General features: G+C 40.6%; 2 protein-coding genes and 1 long non-coding RNA gene across 7 annotated transcripts in view; all 3 read right to left on the bottom strand.

Moving 5' to 3' along the window:
• Positions 1-10723: 10723 nt before the first annotated feature.
• LOC133401512 (uncharacterized) lies at positions 10724-20127 on the bottom strand. Of its 2 annotated transcripts, none has more exons than XR_009768425.1 (4): positions 19753-20127; positions 19570-19618; positions 11311-11419; positions 10724-11229 (listed from the first exon to the last, which is right to left on the bottom strand). It is a non-coding gene; the product is annotated as an uncharacterized LOC133401512 (long non-coding RNA). The 2 variants fall into 2 exon arrangements; XR_009768424.1 differs by having other exon boundaries at positions 19872-20127.
• hamp (hepcidin antimicrobial peptide) lies at positions 12282-14068 on the bottom strand. Its single transcript, XM_061674604.1, has 2 exons — positions 13715-14068; positions 12282-12792 (listed from the first exon to the last, which is right to left on the bottom strand). Exons 1-2 carry the CDS (start codon positions 13799-13801, stop codon positions 12601-12603), a joined length of 279 nt encoding a protein of 92 aa, XP_061530588.1. The 5' UTR covers positions 13802-14068; the 3' UTR covers positions 12282-12600.
• Positions 20128-21483: 1356 nt separating the features above from the next.
• LOC133401509 (upstream stimulatory factor 2) overlaps positions 21484-25146 on the bottom strand; it is a 32332-nt gene continuing 28669 nt past the window's right edge. For all 4 annotated transcript variants that reach the window (XM_061674598.1, XM_061674599.1, XM_061674600.1 and 1 more), the window contains one exon: positions 21484-24163. In XM_061674598.1, coding sequence (XP_061530582.1) covers positions 24071-24163 — 93 coding nt within the window. In that variant the 3' untranslated portion in view covers positions 21484-24070. The remainder of the gene's footprint in view (positions 24164-25146) is intronic.

Genomic DNA, 25146 nt, shown 5'->3' with positions numbered 1-25146 from the left:
ACCGCGCCGGACAAAGATTCCCTCGAGAGCTTCTATCAAATATGATTTTGTGATCTATTTTGACATCAAACACTGGTAACAGTCTTCTTTTTACAAGCGACAGAGAGGGGGGAAAAACAGCTAAGGGTCATAATGGCTGACAAGCTTTTTGGGAGCCTTTTTACTGTTCTGCCAGGAAAATGGAGGCATAAAACTGGAAGAAGTGTGTGTTTTATGTCCTTTCCCCAGAGAGAGATCTTATCCGACCAGCAACGTGTCAAGCACAAGGTGAGAAAGTAAACACCCAGTTTTAAACCGATTGTTCAGGCAGCAAAGATGCCCACAAAGAAAAGGAAGCGACGGGAAGTGGAACGGTCTCACACGTCCAGTCTGTAAACAAACACAGTGAAGCTCAGGCTCTGGCAGTACGTCAAACTACTTGGACTTACCTGCCGGATAGATTACGATAGGGACCGAGCCCTGCCGCAAACAGGGAAAATCTACGAATAATCGACGCCTCCCCTAAAAGGGGTTTGTAATTGCATATAGATGCCACAAGATGGCAGCAAAGCACTCCAAACAGAGTGGATCAATTAGCATCAACACTGTGCATCTATCCATCCATCCATTCTCAATACGACTTATCTTGTTCAGGGTCACGGGCCGCTGGGGCCTATCCCCGCTGACTTGGGGGGGAAGGCAGACTACACCCTGAACCGGTTGCCAGTCAGTCACAGGGCACATGTAGACATGGATAACCACTCGCACTCACATTCACACCATCACTGAGTAGGAACTGAACCCACGCTGCCTGCACCGAAGTCAGCCGAATGCACCACTACACCAGTGATCAGTGACTTTACTGTGCTTCTAGTATGTACAAAATCATGACCCCATGTTGCTTAAATGGCTGGATTCAGTAGTTAAATCACTCAACACACACAAACCACCTTCACATGAGGCTCCTCACTCGTCTTAACAAGCATACTAGCCTAACTAACACGTTAGCATAAACTGATGTGACATCACACATGCAAACAAATAAGCACACTAGCACTTTACATGAATGCTGTTAAGTCATTAAACTCATCTTTTGGCATTTATACACAATAATAAATGCCAGGAAATACAGGCAAATTGTAATAGCAATGTAGACTACAAGACTTATGAGAAGCTGCATCGGGAGAGAAGCAAAAACAAACTTTCAAACTTCGACGGTACATTCAAGGACCAGGAACAAAACAGGACATCTCATCTGCTGCTTGTCTACCATTTGAGTCGCTGAATGCTGAGTTGCATTCATTTTGGCAAAAACAAAAAAAAAATGTGTGTTATTCTGCTAGTTGACAGAGAAAGGGACCATGAGGTGGGACGAACGGATGTTTTTGGGGCTGATTTCTACTCAGCGGAAATGGAAAGCTGAATCAGCATAGCGGCAATACATGGCATGTGTGCGCCTAATAAATAACGCTTCTTCAATTTGGCGTCTCTCTTCCTGTCGGAGCCAGACGAGGAAACTCTGGATTTCTGGCCAGATCACTTTTTGATGAGAAAGCTCCCCCCGTGGACCGCCCGTGTCATGGAGGGTGTTCCGACAAGATTATAGATCCTTTTAAATTGTCGCGAAAACGCTGAGTCAGGCCTGGCTTGCAAAAAAACAAACAAACAAACAAAAAAGAGAATTGGGAATTCAATAAGAGACAATTCGAGGAATGATCTGAGGATACACAAAAACAAAAAAACAATAACATATGGATGATTTTTTTATTTTCCAAATTTGAAAAAGTACACTATTAAATTAATAATAATAATAACAATAATCATAATAATAATTAAAATTAAAAATGAAAATATATATTATACAAAGAAACCTAAAAACTATTGATGTAAAAATGAAGATATTAAATGAAAAATGAAAAAAGGAAAAAAAGACGACTTAAATATAATACAAAACTATTCGAGAAATTAAAAAATATATATTAGAAAAAGTTCTCAACGATTAGACAAAAAACACTGAATATTAGAAAACATGTTTGACAAAAACATAAAATCAAAAACCACAAATATTAAAATGTGTAAAAAAATAATTGGTTATATTGTAGAAAAAAATACAATAAAATAAATTGAAATAAAAATGAAAAAAGGAAACATTTGAAATATAAAACGATTCGACGGAAAAATATAAAACATTGGGGAAATAATAATAATAAAATGTCCGTACCGCTTGTCCTCAGTAGGGTTGCAGGCGTACTAGAACCTATCCCAGCTGACTCTGGGCGAGAGACTTGGTACACCCTGAACTGGTCGCCAGCCAACTGCAGGGCACATATAAACAAACAACCATTCACACTCACATTCACACCTACGGGCAATTTAGAGTTCAATTACCCTATCATACATGTTTTTGGGATGTGGGAGGAAACCAGAGTACCCGAAGAAAACCCACGCAGGCATGGGAAGAACATGCAAACTCCACACAGGCGAGGCCTGGATTTGAACCCAGATCCTCAGAAGTGTGAGGCAGTTGTGCTAATCAAACATAAAAAAATATTAACAAACTTTATGTACAAGCAAATAAAAAAATAAATAAATATAAAATACAAAATAATAAATAAAATATTTTTCCAATGTAATTTATATTATAAAATTACTATTATTGTTATTATTATGACTATGATTATATAGGAAAATGTGAATACAATATTAGATGAAAAACAACACTACAGACAGTGAACTATTTGAAAATGATATATGCAATTTTTACGAAAAGACACAAATATTAAAAATAAAAGAAAAAAATATTGGGGAAAATATCAAAAGAAATCAAACAAACTATTAGACAAAAAAATAATCGGAAAAATAAACAAAAACATGACAATACAAATAGTGAAATGTGAAAAGAAAAAAAGGAGTTGATCCAAGGAATGATGTAAGGCAATGCGGAAGCAGCAAATCCAGCATGCGATGTTCTTGCCTTGCTCTTAATGAAGCTTTCCAGACAAACACCAGAGAGCAGTAAAAATATTTCCAGGCGTAAATCAGATCACCTCAGCCCGAATACCAAATATATTCGCAAGCTTCGCTCAAATCATCGCCTCGCGTTTCCTTGCATCAGCCACAAAAACTCCCTCGTCGTGCGTTTGTTTGGCAAAGAGGCATCAACGAAAACAGCGCGCTCGCTTTTTATGCGTGAGCTACGACGCGCCGATGCGCTGCAACGGCACTCGCTGGATTGCCGAGGCCAGATAACGCAAATCATCATCATCATCATCTCAGCTAAACAGCCCACTTCTGACGCCGTTATTTACAGAACTCTTACTGTGGGAGAAAGTAACCTCATCCTGGATTTGAACCCATCTATGAAGGCACGCACACTATGCCAAGCTCTCGTGCTTCAAAGTCCGATTCAGATTGTCTGACAGCAACCATCCCACTTCTGACACCATTATTTATAGAACTCTGAGCGAGGTGAAGTACCTTTAACCTGGATTTAAACCTGTGTCCATTTAGGCATTTTTTCGGAATATTCTTGTATGTTTTTGTCTTCATATTTTTTAATTTATAGAACTCTGAGCGAGGTGAAGTACCTTTAACCTGGATTTAAACCTGTGTCCATTTAGGCATTTTTTCGGAATATTTTTGTATTTTTTTTGTCTTCATATTTTTGAATTTATAGAACTCTGAGCGAGGTGAAGTACATTTAACCTGGATTTAAAGCTGTGTCCATTTAGGCATTTTTTCTGAATATTTTTGTATTTTCATTTCTTAATATTTTTTAATTTTTCATGCAGTGTTTGTACATTTTTCCCTAATATTTTATTTTTTCTTGTAGTTATACATTTTCTAATATATTTCAATCTTTCATCCAATAGGTTTGTATTTTTCCCTCATCCCTAGTGAAGAGAAGCGGCTCAGAAAATGGATGGATGGATGTTTGTATTTATTGGGTATTCTCATCTGTAGTTTTTTTTTTTTTTTTTTTTTTTTTTTAACAGAATCCTGGAACTGCAGAATTAAAATAATGGGTTCTTCCACAAGTTATTCCTTGCCCCTAGCCTCATGTTTGTAGTAGGAATTGCACAAAAATTTGACATTTATTTATACTGTACTTGTTTTTGTCCCATTGGATCCTCATCCCTGGGATAGACAGTTGGATCAATGGACGTCTTGACTAAAGGCTTATCTACAAGTCGCAGATTTGATGACATCAGCAAGAAAAACGGCTCATTTTCTCTCTCCGGGGACAAGACGCCAATATCCGTCTCGCTATCATTGCTTTGCGGCACCTCATGCAACCTTACAAATCACCAGCCTGCCGGCGCTCCGCTTTCTCCACTGCGCTGAGCGCATACATGGAGAGGCGACTAATCGGAACCATTACGGGGGCGCCCGGCGGCCGTTCATGATGATGGATGTGAATGAAGGCGAAAGGAGAGTGGGAAAACATTAAGCAAGCCGTTTAGAGCATTATGGTATTAATTCAAAATGCAGCCGTGCATGAGTTGAGCGCAATCTATATTCCATGTATATACTTGGGGATTCATTGTGGACTCATTTGACTCTCTTGAGTCTGGACACAGCGGAACAAAGCAACAGATGTGAGTTTCTACACTCAAAGGTCTGGATGGGAAAAAAGAATTGTTTGACTTCACTCAAACAAAGTCTAACTGCAGGAGGATTTTCCAGCAACAGGAAATAATGAAAAATTGACACAAGGCGGATTTGGTGAAGGACTCAACTGCAAAACACCGAACGACCGAAAAGTTGGAAAGGATTTTAATAATCAATTTAAGATCAACTGTGACAGGCAAACCAGAACCGCTCGCGCGGCCAACAACGCCCGCATTGCATCACATGACCGGTGCATTGGCCCGCACGGCGCAGCTGCGTCACTGCGCACACGGAAAAGATTGTTGCTCCGCGTAGAAAGCCGCGGAGATCATCTCTCGTGATTGATCCGTTTTTAGTCACATGCTGTGATGATGTACTCGCCGTTCCTCTCGGTTCCACTTACCACCTACGCCGGCGCCTTCTTGATCGATTTTGCAGCATAATTAAACGTATCATCTGGTCATCTAGGTCCATTTGTTCTAGCGGAGACTGTTCCACGGTCGCCGTTGTTGTTGCTTTGTTCCTTGTTACGGAAAGGAAAGTAAAAACGGCAACCGTAAATGGCCAAAAAATGCATAGGAAACTCCACCCTGTGGCGTCCTAGCCAATACCAGCCGTAGCGGTATTGGCCGTAAGGGAACGGCAGTACATTTTCAAAACAGCACGCGTGGGTTGCGCTTGAGTATGAAGGCAAACTGCGCACGGGATACCCGCAGTGACGTCAGCGCGAGTATAAAGAAACCTTAATAGTGCAATGATCTGGTACAGTGACGATTGTGCAAATTGTGCAGAGAATTCTCAAACACAAGTGGCCAACAGTAATCAGCAACACAATGCAAACAGTGCAGCGTGATAAAACAGTGAGTGTAGAAGTGTCCCGACAGAGATGTGCAAATTTAGCATGTTGCAATGAAATTGTAAGTCAACTGTTTAAGAAGTTCACAGCAAGGGGGGGTGCTCAGTGGACGACTGATTAGCACATCTGCCTCACAGTTCTGAGTACCGGGGTTCAAATCCCAGCCCTGGCTGTGTGGAGTTTGCATGTTCTCTCTGTGCCTACATGGGTTTTCTTCGGGTACTCCGATTTCCTCCCACATCCCAAAAACATGCGTGGTAGGTTGATTGAAGACTCTAAATTGCCCGTGAGTGTGAATTTTGTTTGTTTGTTTAGATATATCCTCTTGATGTGGAGGGGCAATGGCTTGACTTTGAGCCCCTCCTGGATGATTGAACTTGTCACCCTATCACTAACGGAGAGTCCGGACACCCTGCGGTGGATACTCGTTCGGCCGCTTGTATTCGCAATCTTGTTCTTTTGGTCACGACCCACAGCTCGTGACCATAGGTGAGGGTAGGAAGGTAGATCGACCGGTAAATCGAGAGGTTCGCCTTTCGGCTGAGCTCCTTCTTCACCACGACAGACTGATATGGAGTCCGCATCACTGCAGACGCTGCACTGATCTGCCTGTCGATCTCTCGCTCCATTCCTCCCTCACTCGTGAACAAGAATCCAAGATACTTGTACTCCTCCACTTGGAGCGGGATCGCATCCCCGACCTGGAGAGGACGCTCAACACTTTTCTGACTGAGCACCATGGTCTCAAATTTGGTGGGGTTGATCTATCTGTCGGTCCGTTGGTCGGTCAGTCTATCTAATCTATGAATATTCTTCTCAATGTTTGTATTCTTTACCTAATATTTTTATATATTTTAATACATATTTGTATTCATTTCTACTATTTGTGTACTTTTTCCTCCAATATATATATATATATATATATATATATATATATATTATTAATATTTTTGTATTTTTTTCTAACATTTCTAGTTTTTATTGTTGTTTTCTGCTTATGTATTTTTCTTTGAACAACTTGTGTTCAGCCTTTTCCCGGTTGAAGGTTCGTCGTCATATATATTTTACACTTTTGAAGTATCATGTTTCCGCTCTAAAGGTCCTGTATCTACATCATGTGTAGTGATCTGAGTCAGTTCCATTCAGGCAGTAAACAAGCTCCACTCCGGTACAGTGACAGTGTACTTGGCCAAAAGCTGGCATGACAAATCATCGTCGTGGCCGCTATAATTGTGTCGCGATGTAACAGGAACGCGAGACACAGCGGGGAGTCCGGGCAGGTCCATGCCGAGTAGGCCTACTACAGTATCTCACCACCTCAGGGTAGCTCCTACCGAGAGAGCGCACCGATAAAGCCCATGCATTTTCTTCTCTCAGGGAAGGCGAGATGCTAGGTCCTTACGCATTCTACTCATGCTGCATATTGTTTGATATAATCGACATGGACTGGGATGCTGCTGCAGTGAAACACACAAAAGAAGGGAGGGAGGGGGCTGCAGAACGCAGACAGAATTCCTCTGCAATGTTAAATGACACAACTTCATCTTCTACACATGCCATGGAATATTTCAGGGCATTTGCAGGTAAATGGGCATGGAAAACCATAATGCTGAATTTCAATTTGAATCAAATGTTTGTTTAATTTAATATTAATACATTTTAATGTCATTTATATTTTAGTTTTATTTATAAAATGTATAACATTGAATTGAGATTTGTAATTTTAATTTTAATAGTTTTTTAAAGCTATAATCTACAACTATATTTGTTGAAAAAAAGTAATTTTCACCGAGGCCACTACAAGAGTAGATGGCAGAATGCTGATTAAGCCTATCAAGCTTCTGAAACAGTGACTATCCTATAGAGCACGGTGGATAACTGGTTAGCATGCATTAATTGGAGACTCTAAGTGCGAATGGTTGTTTGTTTCTATGTGCCCTGCGATTGGCTGGCAACCAGTTCAGCCAATCGCAAGTTGGCTTGGCAATCGCAAGCCAATTACAAAAACCAATGACAATAGTACATTTTCAAAATGTATTATGAAGCAGTGAGATTTTAATTTAAATTGTATTGTATTTAATTTTATTTATAAAATTAACAACAATTAAAGTTTTTATTTTAACTTTTGTTCAATACATTTTTTACATTTACAATAATTTACAAATAATAACCATTTTAATTTAATTAGATTTTGATTTCAATTACATGTTTTTCATACATTATATAAAGCCCATGAGAATTTTTAAAATTGCATTTTTTCTTTTTTTAATTTATAAAACCAATGAGAATTTATTTAGTTTAAAAATATAGATGAATGAAAACAAGATGTTTTAAACAAACACATTTTTATTTCGGCGGCACGGTGGACGACTGGTTAGAGCGTCAGCAAATGAAGAAAATTTTGCATTTTCTTCATATGCATAAGCAATGTTGATATTTTTGTCTAATCATTTGGTATGTTTTGTCTAATAGTTTAGTATTTTTTCCTTAACATTAGCAAAAAATGTTTGTGTATTTTTTTTCCCAAATAGTTCTTTTTGTCTGATGTTTTTTTCCCCCCTACTTTTATTTGTCTATAATCATTTTGGATCTTTTGTGTAATACTTTCATAACATTTCTATATTTTCCACAATTCTTTTTTTAAAACTTTTTTTCATTTACTACTTTTGTTTTTTTTCTGGGGCTGTCAAAGTTAAAGCATTAACTAAAAATTAATTACCAAACAAATATCGCATTAATCATGTATTAACTCAGATTAATCACACATTTTATTTCGACCACACACGCTGCTTTACCTTAACTGCGGCGCAGGTTGCTATAAGGTCAGTGATCAGGTCAATGCTTACCCCAGTGCAAAGATAAGTGAGGAGACTCCAACTACGTGTGCTCAGTGGCAAATTTTGCTTCAAAAGTCAGCCTGAAGGGACTTGCGAAAAAACAAAGGCAATCTCTATATAGTGCAGCGCTGAACTCTTTTTTCATCAAAGCACAAGTTTAAAATACCATCTCAAAGCAAAATGTGGTACAATGTGTGGTATATTTAGCACCTTTGATTAATCATGATTAATCAAAATTCAAAAGTGTGATTAATCTGATTTAAAAAATGGATCACTTGACAGCCTTGATTTCTTTCGCAATATTTTGGTATTTTTGTTCTTAATATAATTTTATCATTTTTGTATTCCCCCCCCCCCCCAATAATTAGTCAGATTGTTAGCGTGTATACCATTTTGACACTAGTTTGACCCGAACTGTAATCACTTTCATGTAGCCAATGTTATTGAAAATGAGTAGGATTCTTGCTCTAACAAAAAAAACTAATTGCCACTAAGTCACTGATGGTGTAGTGGTACACTTGCCTGACTTTGGTGCAGGCAGCGTGGGTTCAGTTCCCACTCAGTGACGGTGTGAATGTAGGTGCGTATGGTTGTCCGTGTCTATATGTGCCCTGCGACTGACTGGCGACCAGTTTAGGGTGTAGTCCGCCTTTTGCCCGAAGTCAGCTGGGATAGGCTCCAGCGCCCCGCGACCCTGACCAGGATAAGCGGTGTTGAAAATGGATGGATAATTGCCACTAAGCCCATCCAATGACGTGGAAATGTGCATTTGGATAGGATGTGGCACTTGTTACGCTCGCCTCCGTTTAATTAAAACGAACGACCGGCTGTTGCTTGTCGCCGGGCAGAAAAATTATGGCATTTTTGTGGTTTGTTTGGCATCATGACCACACACGTACGCACACACACACACACACACACGCACGCACGCACGCACACACTGTGTTTAAGGAAGACCACTACAGTATTGACATACACAAGGAAGCAAGGGCCCCATCTAAATGCAAATGTTCCTTTTGCTGCAATCAATGGGGAACACCTCCCGACATTCTCTCCTTCGTCATCCACACATTCCTTAACACACACACACACACTCTCTCAAAATTATGACAAATTGATAGTTTGGATACTTGATTACAATGTAAAATATGGTTAAATAAAATTGGATTGGAGTACAAGAAAAAAGAGTGCAGCTGGAAGCAGAATATTAATTGTCTCCATGATGGATTATAAAATGGATGCCAGAACTGGACAATGGATGATGATGACATGCATGATGTGAGCCTAAAAAAATATAATGAAATAAAAAAGATACACCTCCCCCATCCTTTCATGAATGATGGCTGTGAATATGCTGACTGTGCCTTTCAGGCCTGCAAAATAATGTCAAAAATGTGTCTAAATAAATAAAAATCTTACAATAACAATATCAAAATGTTACAAAAAAAATAAGATCATATAAAATAACCAGGGCGGCACGGTGAACGACTGGTTAGAGCACAGTGCCTCACAGTTCTGAGGACCAGGGGTCAATCCCCGGCCCCGCCTGTGTGGAGTATGCATGTTCTCCCTGTGCCTGCGTGGGTTTTCTCCGGGCACTCCGCTTTCCTCCCACATCCCAAAAACATGCATGAATTGGAGACTCTAAATTGCCCGTAGGCATGACTGTGAGTGCGAATGGTTGTTTGTTTCTATGTGCCCTGCGATTGGCTGGCAACCAGTTCAGGGTGTACCCCACCTCCTGCCCGATGACAGCTGGGATAGGCTCCAGCACGCCCGCGACCCTAGTGAGGAGAAGCGGCTCAGAAAATCGATGGATGGATGAAATACTTCACTCTTGAGTGTGTGCAGTGTGCAGTGCATCTCTATAATTTCACTTTTTGAATTGAACTACCTAATAAAAGATTTACACTATTCATGTATGAGCATAACCAACGTGTGCGTGAGCATGATTGACATGAACTCGTGAATGCCAGTGACGTGTGCGAGAATGTGATTGACGTGCTCGTGTGAACGCATTTGAGTTGTATTAATGAGTGTTTGAGTAGTCTTTATGAGAGCAAGACTTATGTATATGAGAGTTTGAGTGGTGTTAATGAGAGTTTGAGTAGTCTTTATGAGCGCAAGACTCGTGCGGATGAGTGTTTGAGTAGTGTTTATGAGAGCAAGACTTGTGTGTATGAGAATGTTTGAGTTTTGTTTGTGAGAGCCTTTCAGTAGTTTGTGTGTTTGAATGCATTTGAATAGTAAGTGTGAGAGCTAATCCTGAATAATGTCCCTAACGGCCCCTCATAATTTGGTGTCAATCGGACAGGCTGGTGCCGGATGTTAATATTTTATAGCACTCTCGGTTAGTGCACATACTGTACAGTAGACAGGCTGTCACACGACGCCAGAATAAACACAAAGACACACAGAGACACACACACAGAGAGACACTGTATTATATAAAGCACAAACACAGACAGTGGGGCGCAACCGGTCAATCATTGTGTCAATAAACAATTTCCATGGTAATCTATAATTCATTGCTATTCTGCTGTGTATTGATCACATGTTGGGCACCATCACATAGATGGTAGATACAGTAGTACATGGTACATAGTTCATAGTTAATAGTAACATGGTAAGTGCATTTACCTTGTCACATTTACTAGCCATATGTTCACAACTTCTGAATTCACACAAATGTGACCACAATAGGGAATATATTTATCTTAAAGACTGTGTCTATGAGCATAAAAACTAATATATTAATGTATACTGTCACGAGTGGAGAGGAGCTGGAGCCAAGAGCAGGCGGAGGCAGATAGGTTATGATGAACAGTTTATTAGGGAAGGTAATGGAGGTTGTCCTAGGTGCGTTGGCAGGCAGTGGCGAGGACAGGCGGCTGGCTTGGCAGCGGGGTGGCAGGAATTATGTAGATCAGGAACACGGGGCAAACACTGAGAATGAGGAGAGACACAGGAGTCATAAAAGGGGACGAGGAATAGTTTGGCTTACGTGAGGCAGGTGAGCTGTGGTACCGCTTGGAAAAGCTGCAATACTTTGGCGAGGATTTCCGGGATCAGGCAGGCTTATATGCAGGTGATGACCAGGGCTGATTGGTGACAGGTGCACGGCTTCAGGAAGGTGCTGGAAAGAGAGAGTGGAGGGGAGAGTGGGCGAGAGGGAGCAAAGCGCCACCCAGGCTTCAACAATAGTACTGCAGGGCAGTTCATGACAGTATACTGTCAAAATGGTTATATATATATATATATATATATATATATATATATATTAGTATTTATACATGTTATTTTATATTTAGTATTTCATTTAAAACAATACAAATATGTTTAAAGTATGACTTTAGAAAGATATTTCTGAAAGCAAGAGAATGCTACATATAAGTGAAATACTGATGTATTTGACTTTTTAAAGTAATCTATTTTTTAATAGATTTTATTAGTTATTTTAGTTATAGGTTTATTAATTTGTATTCTATTAAATATGTTTTGTATTGTGGTTATTTTATCCATCCATCCATTTTCTGAGCCGCTTATCCGCACAAGGGTCGCGGCGGAGTGCTGGAGCCTATCCCAGCTATCATCGGGCAGGAGGCGGAGTACACCCTGAACTGGTCGCCAGCCAATCGCAGGGCACATACAAACAAACAACCATTCGCACTCACAGTGACACCTACGGGCAATTTAGAGTCTCCAATTAATGCATGTTTTTGGGATGTGGGAGGAAACCGGAGTGCCCGGAGAAAACCCACGCCGGCATGGGGAGAACATGAAAACTCCACACAGGCGGGGCCGGGGATTGAACCCGGGTCCACAGAACAGTGTGGTTGACGGCCACCGTGCCGCCTTTTTAATATAAAAAACAGAAATATAAAAAAAGTAGATATAAAAAAAAAAATAAAACGAAATAATGAAAATAATAAAGTATATATTTTTATAGGGTATGGATTTGGAAAAGATCTCCATAAAAGTATAAAACATTATGCAAATAAATTTAAAAGACCATTTATTCATCACCAAATATGAACATGGCAGCCTTAATTCAGAATACCAATTTGAATCAATTTAAAAAAAACAAAAGCAAAAACTGAGTTTACAAAAGTGTTGAGACTACTAAAAACATGAAATAAATACCACTGTGCCACTTTCTGTGAAACCTTATAGATCACGTGCAACCAAAATATAAATGAAAAAAAAACAACATTGGAAACAGCTCATTCATAAAGTGTAATAAATTATCGTTGTCTTGGTTGTTGTCATCATGCTGCCGCGGTCTTCTTTCAATCTTTTCTTTTTTCTTTCTTTCTTTCAGAATCTGCAGCAGAAGCCGCAGCCCTTGTAGGACCGGCAGCAGTTGCAGCACCAGCGGCACAGCGACAGGTTGCTCTGCCGCTTGTGTCGTGCGTGATACGGCGTCCAAGGCTCCCCGCCGGCCACATCCTGTCGTCCTGCAACCGGAGTGTCGCCTCCCCTTGCCTCCTCCATTTGCTGCGGCTGCACCTGTGTCCGCACAACATCCCCATTAAATTCAAATACAATAGCAAATACCTGTACAGTGTGAACAACATCAGCTTTTAAATTACATATACTCTTTCACGACAATACCACATAGATTTGGGTTTAGAGGTTCTAGTGAGAAACTGATTCTCCCTGAGACTTTCATTTGTACAACAGGTACACATTAAATCCTGAATCTCGAGACAAAACAAAACTCCGGAAAGAACAAACAGAGCTAAGTCTTGAATCTTCGATTAGCTCTCTTTGCAAGTGCAATGAGGTCATTTTCTTTGTGTTTGTAAAAAGAAAGTTACTTCATTTTATTTTATCATCTTGGACTGACAGTGTGTTCATTTGTACTTAGTTTTCACTGTGTCTGATGGTAGCAAGTTGCAAATAAAGTCTGAAAACCAGTCTAAAAATGCCTCACCTGTTCATTGAGCTGAGGGACAGCTACGTACTGTGTTCCTCCACAATATCTTGTAAAGCTGTGGTTCATAATGATAGTTTTCTTATGGGTTTGTACAGTATACTGTATAATGCCCTCAGACGTGGTAAAGAAATGCTGTTTGCTGATTAAACTTTCAGCCGTTTATTGAACGCTGGGAGAACAGTAAAACAGAAAAGGATAATGTACACACTGAGGCAGGCCTAACAGGCCCCGCCTCTTAAAGGTACATACTGTATCTAAAACAGATATGACAACGGTAGGGTATTTTCTATACATTTTATGCTCGCAATTTTGTGTTCAAATACATTCACAGTGTGTTTTAACACATGGGATTTTTTTCTATTTTTCTATTTTAAATTAAATTTTCATATGGTCTTACTATAGCGCAGATTTTCCATCTATAGTGTGTGGGTCTGGAACATATCCCCCATGTTAAGAAGGCATTCACTTTAATGAAAAAGGTGATTTTCTTACCTCATTGAAGGGGACCGCAGAGCTCCCCAGGATGCAAATAAAGGCGAGCACGAGTGTCACTGCAACTGCAATGCTAAATGCCTTCATTTTTGAGTAGTAGGTGGGTGGTTTTGCTTTAAATGTGGCTGAAAAGCTTAAAGAGTGGCGCGTTCGTCTCTCTCATGGGGTGCCACCGAAGGCTGTCCAGTGGCAACGTTTTTCGCCTGCTTCTTCGCTTCTACAGTGCGTGTAAGTATGAGCGCAAAGTGCCTGGTATTTATACACATGCTCACTAGGAGACGGGTGAGGACGGGGGGGCTGGTGGTGCCTGAACACCCCCACCTCCCCCGGGGAGTTCCGTCTGGCCTCTTTCCTGGCAGGCATTATCTAACCTCCACCGGGGGAAGTTTGTGTCCTCTTCGTTTCTGTAAAAGCTGAAAGTAGAAATGCTGGAGGGGAATTTCTCTGATCATCTTTGGATCTGCAGCACAGTGAGCAAGTGGTTTGTCTGCCTCACAGTTCTGAGGTTCAGGGCTTGAATCCAGGCACTGGACTTCCTGTGGGGGGGGTCTACATGTTCTCCCCCGTGCTTGCGTGTTTTCGCAGGGTATTACGGCTTGCTCCCACATTCTAAAAACATAAACTAAATTGCCCATAGGTGTGAACGTCAGTGTGATTTTTGTCTGTATGCGCCCTGCGATTGGCTGGTGAAGGTGTGCCGTATTTCTTTTTCCAAAGGTCTGCTGGGATGGGCTCCAGCTGACCTGTGACTCTTTGGAATATTAAAAAAACAAACAAAAGAAAACAAAAAACATTACACAGGGTGATGACCTCGTGGTTACCAGGTCTGCGTCACAGTCAAGAAGGTTTGAATCTTGCATGGGTTTGTAACCCAAAAATGTAAACATACGGCCAACACAAGGGTGACTAAAGAAATGCAGTATGGTTCCGTTATTTAAGTACCAAATGAGATTCCAAAAAGTCAACAACAACAAAAATCAATAATAAAAATAATTTTAAAAAACACATAAATATACAAAATGTATCCAAAAAATACAAAATAAAAAAAGATGCAAATTAATTACACATACAGATTATTATTATTATTATTATTATTTAAGTATAACGATTAATAAAAACAAACTTAATTTGAAAAAGTCCATTATTCCAGCACCAAAATAAAACATGGCAGCCTTCATTCAGAATAAAACTTTAAATTAAATTAAGAAATAAACAGAGTTTACAAAAAGAGTTGAGACTATTAACGAGTTGTAGTGTACAGTTCAGGTTACCACAGGTGATGCGGTATACGTTTTGATAACCATCGAAATAGGCTCAAAAAAGTGGAACCGCATTCTTAAGTGGCTCTGGTACCCCAAGGGACTCAGCACCCCCCAGTAAAGTGTTACGGTAAGATTCTGTCATGTTGGTGCCCAGCAGGAGCATTATTTTGGTACCATTGTGCCTACAAATAATAAGACATTCTTTTGTCATTCTGCGGAATCCGTGCATCCGCTCATTGCAATTTCTCCTCTGCCCCCACCATTGCGTTCTCCCCAAAAAATGACGTAAACACAAACTCTCTCAAAAGAAATAATTAGTGCTTCGTTTTTCCAGTAAATTCCTTTCTTCCCCCTTGCATAATACTCAGTAAACTGCAGTAGAAGCGGCATTACACACCAGCGGGGTTCTAACACAATGTTGGTGTTGTTGAGCCATTAGACAGCAGTTAATGTAATCTAATCTAAGGGTGGCGCCACTCCTGCTGTTTTATTGCATAACTCACAAACACTAGCAGAAACATTCATTCATTCATTTTCCGTATCACTTATCCTCACAGAAACAGTTGCTTTCATTATTTCTTACATTTATTAACTATTGTATTTATGACGTGTACAACACATGTATTTAATGCCACTCCCAGTTCAAGTTAACTGCCAAATAAACATAAAACAAAGAGAATAGCATATTGTGTATTAAAACAACCACATAACCTTTGCTTATAGTTCGCTAGCGTAATGCTAACATATAATGAGAAACGCAATAGACGGGCTAACGAATAGTTAATCTATGCGCCGGTGTTATAATATTAAATACACACGGATATTAAAACACAAACGGTGGAGCAACTCACATAGACCGATGTTATAGCAATACATACAGGCATGTATTCTCTATCCTCTGTGAAGAACGACTAATATGACTGCGGCCTAATAAGGAGCTGAGACATCGACGTCGCCATTTAGCCATATGTCTGTATTATACTGCCCCAAGGTGACCAAGGCATGCATCCAAAGAGAAGCAGCACAATGTCCATTGAATTGAAGCAAAAAGGGTGGTCGCGGAACAAATTAAACTTGTATCTCAAGGCACCACTGTATTTGTGACTTGTGGAGTCAAGAGTCCAATGTATGTATTTATTTATTTTTAAACATTAATGTTCAATTGACTGAAAGTCATGCCTGGTTACTTTCCTTATTTTGTAGGATTTATTTATTTTTGTATCGATGACCTGTACAACACGTTCAAAAATATGATGTACAGATTAATTTTGACATATTCCCACAGAGTTCATGACATTGTTTTTTTTTTTTGTTTATTTTATTTGTGGATTTATTTATCATTGTATTTATGACCTGTAGAAGATAGTCAAGAATCCTATGTATTTTGTAAAAAGCAAATAAGTAATTGGAGAAATTCCTTCAGGGTTTGTTCAATAATCTTTTTGTTTCCTTTGTATTTATTTCATTTTATTAATGAAACGCAACTCATTATTCATAGCTTCATAAAAACAGCACAGATACAATGACAGAAGATAAGCATAATGAGGCAGATTGGGGTGCAAACAAATCAAAAAGGATTATTTTATTTTCTCTTATCGGCAGCAGAGCGATAAACAGCCGATTAATTAACCGAGCAGAATAAACGCCAGAATCATTAAAGGTGGAAGTGAAATAACAAAAATGGCAGGGTCAGTGGGCAGTGGTAGGCAGGTGGGGGGGGGGGGGGGGGGGGGGGGTAAATAAAGGTAAAGAGCAGATAGAATCGGCGGCTGTTTGAATTCTAATCTAATTCCACCTTAAAAATGCTCACAAATTGCCTGTGGTGACTCAATTAGCGGCGGTGGCGACCATGCGCCGGTCTGTCTCGTTCACTGATAACCTCGGCGGCCAAGGTTGCATCACTGTCAACAAAGCACCGAGGGGGCCTCCCGACATGTGTTGGGACCGCCGTCATACTTGAAAACGTGTTTTTGTGAAGTTTCATTGCCGAGACTTAGCACACCACGTTCTGTGTTTTTGTCACCAGAAATAATTTATGAGCATGATGACGTCATGACATCATATTCTAGGACAGTGATGGCACACAGTAGATAGATGAACAAACATGCATTACACTGCTCACCAAAAACTGGGGATAATGGGATTTAGGGTCAAGTTTCAGGATGAACCTCAAATCAACTATAACCTTTACAGGTGAACTTACTTTGACCTACTCTAAATCCTTGAACGCAAATGTCCAACTGTTCAATGTTTTAGTACTGTTTGCACAACTTGCTGAGCTGAACAGCAAAATTCAAAACAACTGTTCGATCAGTACTGAAAATTCACCTGAAAGTCCAATACCCCTAACCTCTTGTCATCTACAGTGGGTGAGGAAAGTTTTCAGACCCCCTTACATTTTTCACTCTTTGTTATATTGCAGCCATTTGTTAAAATTATTTAAGTTATCTTTTTCCTCATTAATGTACGCACAGCACCCCATATTGACGTAAAAAAATTTAAGTGTTGAAATTGTTGCTGATTTATTAAAAAAGGAAAACTGAAATATCACACAGCCAAAAGTATTCAGACGCTTTGCTGTGACACTCATACATTTAACTCGGGTGCTGTCCTTTTCTTCTGATCATCCATGAGATGATCCTACACCTTATTTGGATTCCAGCTGTGCTTGATTTTACTGATTGGACTTGATTAGGAAAGCCACACACCTGTCTGTATAAGACCTTACAGCTCACAGTGTATGTCGGAGCCAATGAGAATCATGAGGTCAAAGGAACTGCCTGAAGAGCTCAGCGACAGAATTGTGGCAAGGCACAGATCTGGCCATCCAGCCATTTTCTGAGACGCTTCTCCTCACTAGGGTTGCGGGCGTGCTGGAGCCTATCCCAGTTATCATCAGGCAGGAGGCGGGGTACACCCTGAACTGGTTGCCAGCCAATCGTAGGGCACCATCCGCACTCACATTCACACCTACGGGCAATTTAGAGTCTCCAATTCATGCATGTTTTTTGGGATGTGGGAGGAAACCGGAGTGCCCGGAGAAAACCCACACAGGCACGAGGAGAACATGCAAACTCCACACAGGGATTGAACCCTGGACCTCAGAACTGTGAGGCTGACGCTCTAACCAGTCGCCCACCGTGCTGCCCAGATCTGGCCATGGTTACAAAAAAATTTCTGCTGCACTTAAGATTCCTAAGAGCACAGTGGCCTCCATAATCCTTAAATGGAAGACGTTTGGGACGATCAGAACCCTTCCTAGAGCTGGCCGTCCGGCCAAACTGTGCAATCGGGGGAGAAGAGCCTTGGTGAAAGAGGTAAAGAAGAACCCAAAAATCACTGTGGCTGAGCTCCAGAGATGCAGTCGGGAGATGGGAGAAAGTTCTAGAAAGTCAACCATCACTGCAGCCCTCCCCCAGTCGGGGCTTTATGGTAGAGTGGCCCGACGGAAGCCTCTCCTCAGTGCAAGACACATGAAAGCCCACATGGTGTTTGCTTAAATTTTTTTATTTTTTTTAAAAAACACCTAAAGGACTACAAAATGGTGAGAAATAATATTATCTGGTCTAATGAGACAAAGAAAAAACTTTTTGGCCTTAATTCTAAGCGGTATGTGTGGAGAAAACCAGGCACTGGTCATCACCTGTCCAATACAGGCCAAGCAGTAAAGCATGGTGGTGGCAGCATCATGCTGTGGGGGTCTTTTTCAGCTGGAGGGACAGGACGACTGGTTGCAATCGAAGGAAAGATGAATGCGGCCAAGTACAGGGATATCCTGGACGAAAACCTTCTCTAGAGTGCTCAGAACCTCAGACTGGGCCGAAGGTTCACCTTCAAAAAAGACAATGACCCTAAACACACAGCTAAAATACCGAAGGAGTGGCTTCAGAACAACTCCATAACTGTTTTTGAATGGCCCAGACAGAGCCCTGATTTAAACCCAATTGAACATCTCTGGAGAGACCTGAAAATGGCTGTCCTCCAACGTTCACCATCCAACCTGACAGAACTGGAGAGGATCTACAAGGAGGAATGGCAGATGATCCAAATCCAAATCCAGGTGTGCAAAACTTGTTGCATCATTCCCAAAAATAATCGTGGCTGTATTTGCTCAAAAGGGTCCTTCTACTAAATACTGAGCAAAGGGTTTGAATACTTAGGGGTGTGTGATATTTCAGTTTTTCTTTTTTAATAAATCTCCAAAAATTCTGTCAATATGGGGTGCTGTGTGTACATTCATGTGGGAAAAAATGAACTTAAATGATTTTAGCAAATGGCTGCAATACAAAAAAAGTGGAAAATTTAAGGGGGTCTGAATACTTTCCGTACCCACTGTATATATGTATAGATGTATATATATATATATATATATATATATATATATATATATATATATATATATATATATATATACATATACATACATATATATATATGTATATATACATATACAGTATTTACAGTTTATTATTCTATTCTTATTATTAATACTACTATGACCCTCTGAGTTTTACCTCTCATAAAAAAAATTTAAAAAATCAAGGTTTCGTAAAAAAAAAATTGTAGACATGACGTTTTGACAAACAAACATACCTGCTCCTTGGTGGAAGTAATCATTCTCATGCATGACCATCCAATATCACTGTATTTAAAAAAACACAACACCAGCATTGTATTAATGTACAATTTGCTCATTAAAGTATTATTAATACTTAGTTACAGGATATGGTCAAAATATTAGCAACAGCTTTCAGCGACAAGTGTGCTGTAGTATACCTAATAAAATGTCCGCTGGGATGTACATTTGAACCCGTGGTTTCCTGGCAGGGGGCCTATCAGCAAGGGGAATCTGGTGACCAAACAAAGCCGGGCACCACGGCGGTGGACAGACTCACCTTAGCAGGCGCCGCCATGCTCCTCCTGGTCGAGGCCATTACTCCCGTCTGTTGTGCAAACGCCCACCCTTATTACCCTGACAAACTGTCTCCCTTATGACTTTGCATCACCCCTGCACTCCCACACAAACACACACACATAGTAAACTAAAGGAGGTCAATCTGTGAAAATGAAATAAATACAGTATACGCATTAGGTTCCGGCCTGCAGGGAGCAATGAGGAGAGAGCATTAAAAGAAAGTACACGTGGTAAGAATTCCCATGAAGAATGGGGGGGGGGCACATGTTGCAACACCTCGTCTTATTCACTGTGGAACTTCCAATTCAACAGTGTTTGCGTCACTTCCAAGTGTATGAAAGCAAAAGTTCCTGTAAACTGTAACAGAAGGAGGAGAAAAAAAATATGGCAAAAAGGTTTTGGGAAACCCCCCCCCCCAAAAAAAAGAGAAAAACAAATAAGATAATATACAACTATAGGTCATCCATCCATCCATTTTCTGTCACGCTTATCCTCACTAGGGTCGCGGGCGTGCTGGAGCCTATCCCAGCTGTCATCGGGCGGGAGGCGGGGTACACCCTGAATTAGTCGCCAGCCAATCGCAGGGCACATATACAGTGGGTAACTGTAAGGTCATTTTTCGCCCCTCATTAATGTACACACACATTTTTCCAGATTTATTAAAAAAGAAAAACTGAAATATCACACAGCCATAAGTATACAGACCCTTTGCTGTGACACTCATATATTTAACTCGGGTGCTGTCCATTTCTTCTGATCATCCATGAGATGATCCTACACCTTCTTTGGATTGCAGCTGTGTTTGAATTTAATGATTGGACTTGATTAGGAAAGCCACGCAACTGTCAATAAGTATAATCAAACACAGCTGGACTCCAATGAAGGTGTAGAACCATCTCAAGGATGATCAGAAGAAATGGACAGCACCAGAGTTAAATATGGGTGTCACAGCAAAGGGTCTGAAGGGCTTATGGCTGTGTGATATTTCAGTTTTTCTTTTAATAAATCAGCAACAATTTCAACAATTGATTTTTTTTTTTTTCAATTTGTTTCTGTCAATATGGTGTGCTGTGTGTATATTGAGGGGAAAAAATGAACTTAAATGGTTTTAACAAATGGCTGGAATATAACAAAGAGTGAAAAATTTAAGGGGGTCTGAAAACTTTCCATACCGACTCTATTTCAGGCTGTACCCCACCTCTTGCCGAAAGTCAGTTGGGATAGGCTTTAGCACATCCGCGACCCTCGTGAGAATAAGCGGTACAGAGAATGGAGGGACGGATTATTCTGCCGATTATTTTTTCAATTAATCGGATAGAAACATTGTATAAATGTCCATCCCTTTATTCAAAAGCAGGACATTACTTCAAATTGAAGTAATGTCCTGGAAGTAATGTCCTGGACTGGACTGGAAAAGGACTGATTCAGTTACTGATTTGGTCCGTAACAGCCAACAGAAAATAAGCAAAAATGTTGATCATTGTTTTCCAAAGTAAAAGCAGATGTTTGCAAATGTTTTATTTTGATTAAAGAAAAAGATAATCAGTCTGTTTTCATGGAGGATTACAGAAATCCGAGTACAATTACTGTTGCGAGGCTGAAATTCTGAGGACCAAGTTAAACGATGTCTAAAATGATTAATCGATTATCAAAATAGTTGATTAATTTGACAATTGATTAGTGGCCGATTAAGCGTTGCACCTCTTTTACCTATCAAAATAAACTTGAAGGAAAATGTGTGCAACTGTACAGAAACTCTGACCTATGCGTACACACATTAAAGAGACAAGAATAGAGAGTTGGTGAGGTGGTGAATTGAAGCCAGACTGTATAATCATGCCTTTCACACATCTAGTTTTTAATTAATATCAAACATTAATCATCAGTGCTCATCAAGAAATGAAGGTCACACACTACTTCTTGTATTTTCTCATTGCTTTTTCCACGTGGTGATTTTGTATTATTTTTTTTTTGCAATGAAAGATAGGACAGTGCGTTTCTGGGTTTGTCTGTATGACTGTCAACCCATGTCATTGTCAATCTGCGACATTACACCAGCAATATTCACATTCCCGATGATTTTGTGTCTCTTTGTGTGAGCCAGGGTGTGCTCCTGCCCCTACTCTGTCGATGGGCCACAACTTTTTTATCTTTCCCTCCTGACATTTTTTTTTTTTTTTTTTTGAGTGTGGGGGAGCGGGGGGCAGAGCACAAAGGCCACCAAAAATATTCCGTTACTTGTTGATACCTCGTCGATAAGCAGTTCGATTTCTGTCTCTGAGAAAATGTGTTTCTTCCTTTGGATTTCGCTTGTCGAAATGATTCACCCTTCCCAAAGGACTGGCGAGAGTCCATCCATCCATTTTCTGTACCGCTTTATCCTCACTAGCGTCCCGGGCGTGCTGGAGACCTATCCCAGCTATCTTCGGGCGAGAGGTGGGGTACACCCCGAACTGGTCGCCAGCCAATCGCAGGGCACACATAATCAAACAACGTTCACAGCTAAAGGGCAATTTAGAGTCTTCAATCAACCTACCATGCATGTTTTTGGGATGTGGGAGGAAACCGGAGTGCCCGGAGAAAACCCACGCAGGCACGGGGAGAAACTGGCCAGCATGTCTCATTTATATCAGTGTGGTGCTTTCATTGACCAGATTTGGGTGAATTTTGGGGTGTTGAGGGCAGGATCCACATGCACATTTTTGTAAGGCCTGGTATACACGTAAGAATTTTTCAAATCCTACATGATTGTTTATCTGTTACAGACTCCACACATGAAGATTAAAAAAAAATAATAATAAAATAATTAACAAAAAAATCTGGTATTTACAGTTTTGGTCTTACTGTGTGTGATGTTTGTGGTGTGTTCTGTTCCACCACGTATCTGGACAAAAATAAATATAAATAAAAATCCTATTATGCACATTGATAGGTCTGATTATTTTTTTGTCATGTGGCATTTTCATCTTTTGCGTGTACGCACACTTTAAGTAAGACTCCTACGCACTCTTTGATAAGTGAGGCCCCAGGGGCGTCAGATCTCTGTTCAGCACCGCGCTACAATTGGCCAATCTGTATTTTCAATGGTGTGGCTATGTGACAATCAATTCATGTTGAGGATAATAGCTCGGTAAATGTTTATTTTCAACTTTTTTTACATAGAAAAGATGTCTTACAATCTAACCTGATAGACAGTGAGGCTGCTACAGAGAGGGCGGAATTGGTTTGGGGAAAGTTTGTCTTTTTCATTTTGTAATTTCAAAAGCAGATTTAGGGGCAGGGGGTGGGGACTAATCAGCCACAATATAACCTTTTGATGATTAGCAAATTAGCAAATGTCTGTGTGGCATTTGCATTATTCACCTCGACTTCACATTCTGTTGCAGCAGAAAGCATCCATCATTCCCGCTTTGGCTCAGGGGGCCTACATAGTGATGAGAATAGATCAGTGGATATTACCCAAATCCCACCGCGCCGTTGTTATTTTCACACGGGTTTAGTAGTGACTGCGTGCTCAACCAATTATTGCAGGGCTGAGCAAATGAGAGATGGTTTTGCATGTCTCCTTATGGTAGGAGGGGGGTGGGTGCCGCTGGCCCCTCCACCAATTTCTTATGCTTACATCTCATTTTCCTACTGTGTCGTCCACAGTGGGATTCTTCTACAAAATGCACAACATTTCAAGTATTCCTTCTCACCCCCCCAGTCGAGCGTTACGATTGCACACTCGAATGGCGCTCCTGAAAAACGCCTGCATCAAGGCTATCAAGTGACTGATTGTTGACTCTTTTGGGGTCTCGCCCGTGTAACTGCTCTCCATCTAACAATCTGTCACCAAGCAGACTAATAAATTAAAGCAGCTAAAAAAATGACATTAATAAAGAAGTCAGAAAGCATCAACTAATAGTCAAAAGTAACGATAATGATCATCATCTGGGTAGGTAGGGGGGTGGGAGAGGGAGGGCAGACTTAATGAAATTAGATGTCATCATCGTCCTTGAGTGAGGCAGACTTTAGCAGGAGGGTGTTGTTGCCTCCACGTCGGTTGAGTCTCGTCGGAATAGTCAAGCGATGTCTGGGTGAGGCCGCGAGGAGGGCATTCCCGGCAAGTTCGTGAAATGTGATTCTCCACAAGTTTTTTGTTTGTTTTCCTGAAGCGCCGCGGCGGCCCCTTAGTCGTTACTGCGGTGTTGGCGTCTCCCCCACCATCTCGATCCCGTGCTGCTGGAGCTGTGCTCTCAGCAAGGCGTTCTCGTTCTTCAGTTCCTGGATCTTGACAGAGAAGACAGAAGAAGAAGAAGGACTCAGGACCATTTTTGTCCTGTGTCGTGCCCCCCTCTACTGCAGGGTGTCAGATTTGGGTTACCATGACGACTACCAAATATGAATGTGGGAGAAACATGGCTAAAATGTGTTATTTTGCACTTCCTTCTGTATGTTAGCAACATTCTTTTTTTTTTGCCGGCTACAGTGGCTATGCCAGTGACTGCTACTAGGGCTGGGAATTTCTGGCATGAGGCCGATTCGATACATATCTAGATACACAAGTAGCGATTTGACTCAAAAACGAATCTTTACAGGCGGAATGATTTGTTACGATTCGATTCAGTATGGAAGCGATACGATTTTCGAGTCGGTGCAGAAAAGAAATGTGCTAGTTAACATTTGCACATGACTAAATTGACTTAACCCAATTCTATACAATGACATTTGTCTAACCTTATTTTTAAACATGTACAGTAAAATACCACTTAACTGTGAGTATTGTTGCTTTATGGCACTGTAAAATAAAATCATATATAGTTCGGGGTGTACCCCGCCGCTCGCCCAAAGATAGCTGGGATAGGCTCCAGCACGCCCGCGACCCTTGTGAGGATAAAGCGGTACAGACAATGGATGGATGGATGTATATTCTTTTGTAAAATAAATTATTTAAATAGACCATAATTAATTTAGAAGACTTTCTCTCCACAAACAATATTTAAAGAGCCATGGGGGGTCTCGCACACAGTGCCATTTAAGCGACTGCACACATACACTGCTCACCCATTCCCCCATTCCCCCCCCCCTGCTGAGTGCTCATTGACTTTTTGAACTTTTAAGTCATGATGACTAGCTTAGTTCAACTGGCAAGTATTGTTTCAGCTTTGGGATATACCTGGCTGTGTGTCCTCTCTGAAGTTTCTTTTTAGGGTTGCACAGTACAAACACAAACGTATAAGTGGACCTTGAGGACTCGAGAAGAAGCATAAATT

The sequence above is a fragment of the Phycodurus eques genome, chromosome 4, assembly GCF_024500275.1.
Source record: "Phycodurus eques isolate BA_2022a chromosome 4, UOR_Pequ_1.1, whole genome shotgun sequence".
Classification (NCBI taxonomy): Eukaryota; Metazoa; Chordata; class Actinopteri; order Syngnathiformes; family Syngnathidae; genus Phycodurus; species Phycodurus eques.
Note: the sequence above shows the minus strand (reverse complement) of the source record. Positions and strands in the feature narration are given on the sequence as shown.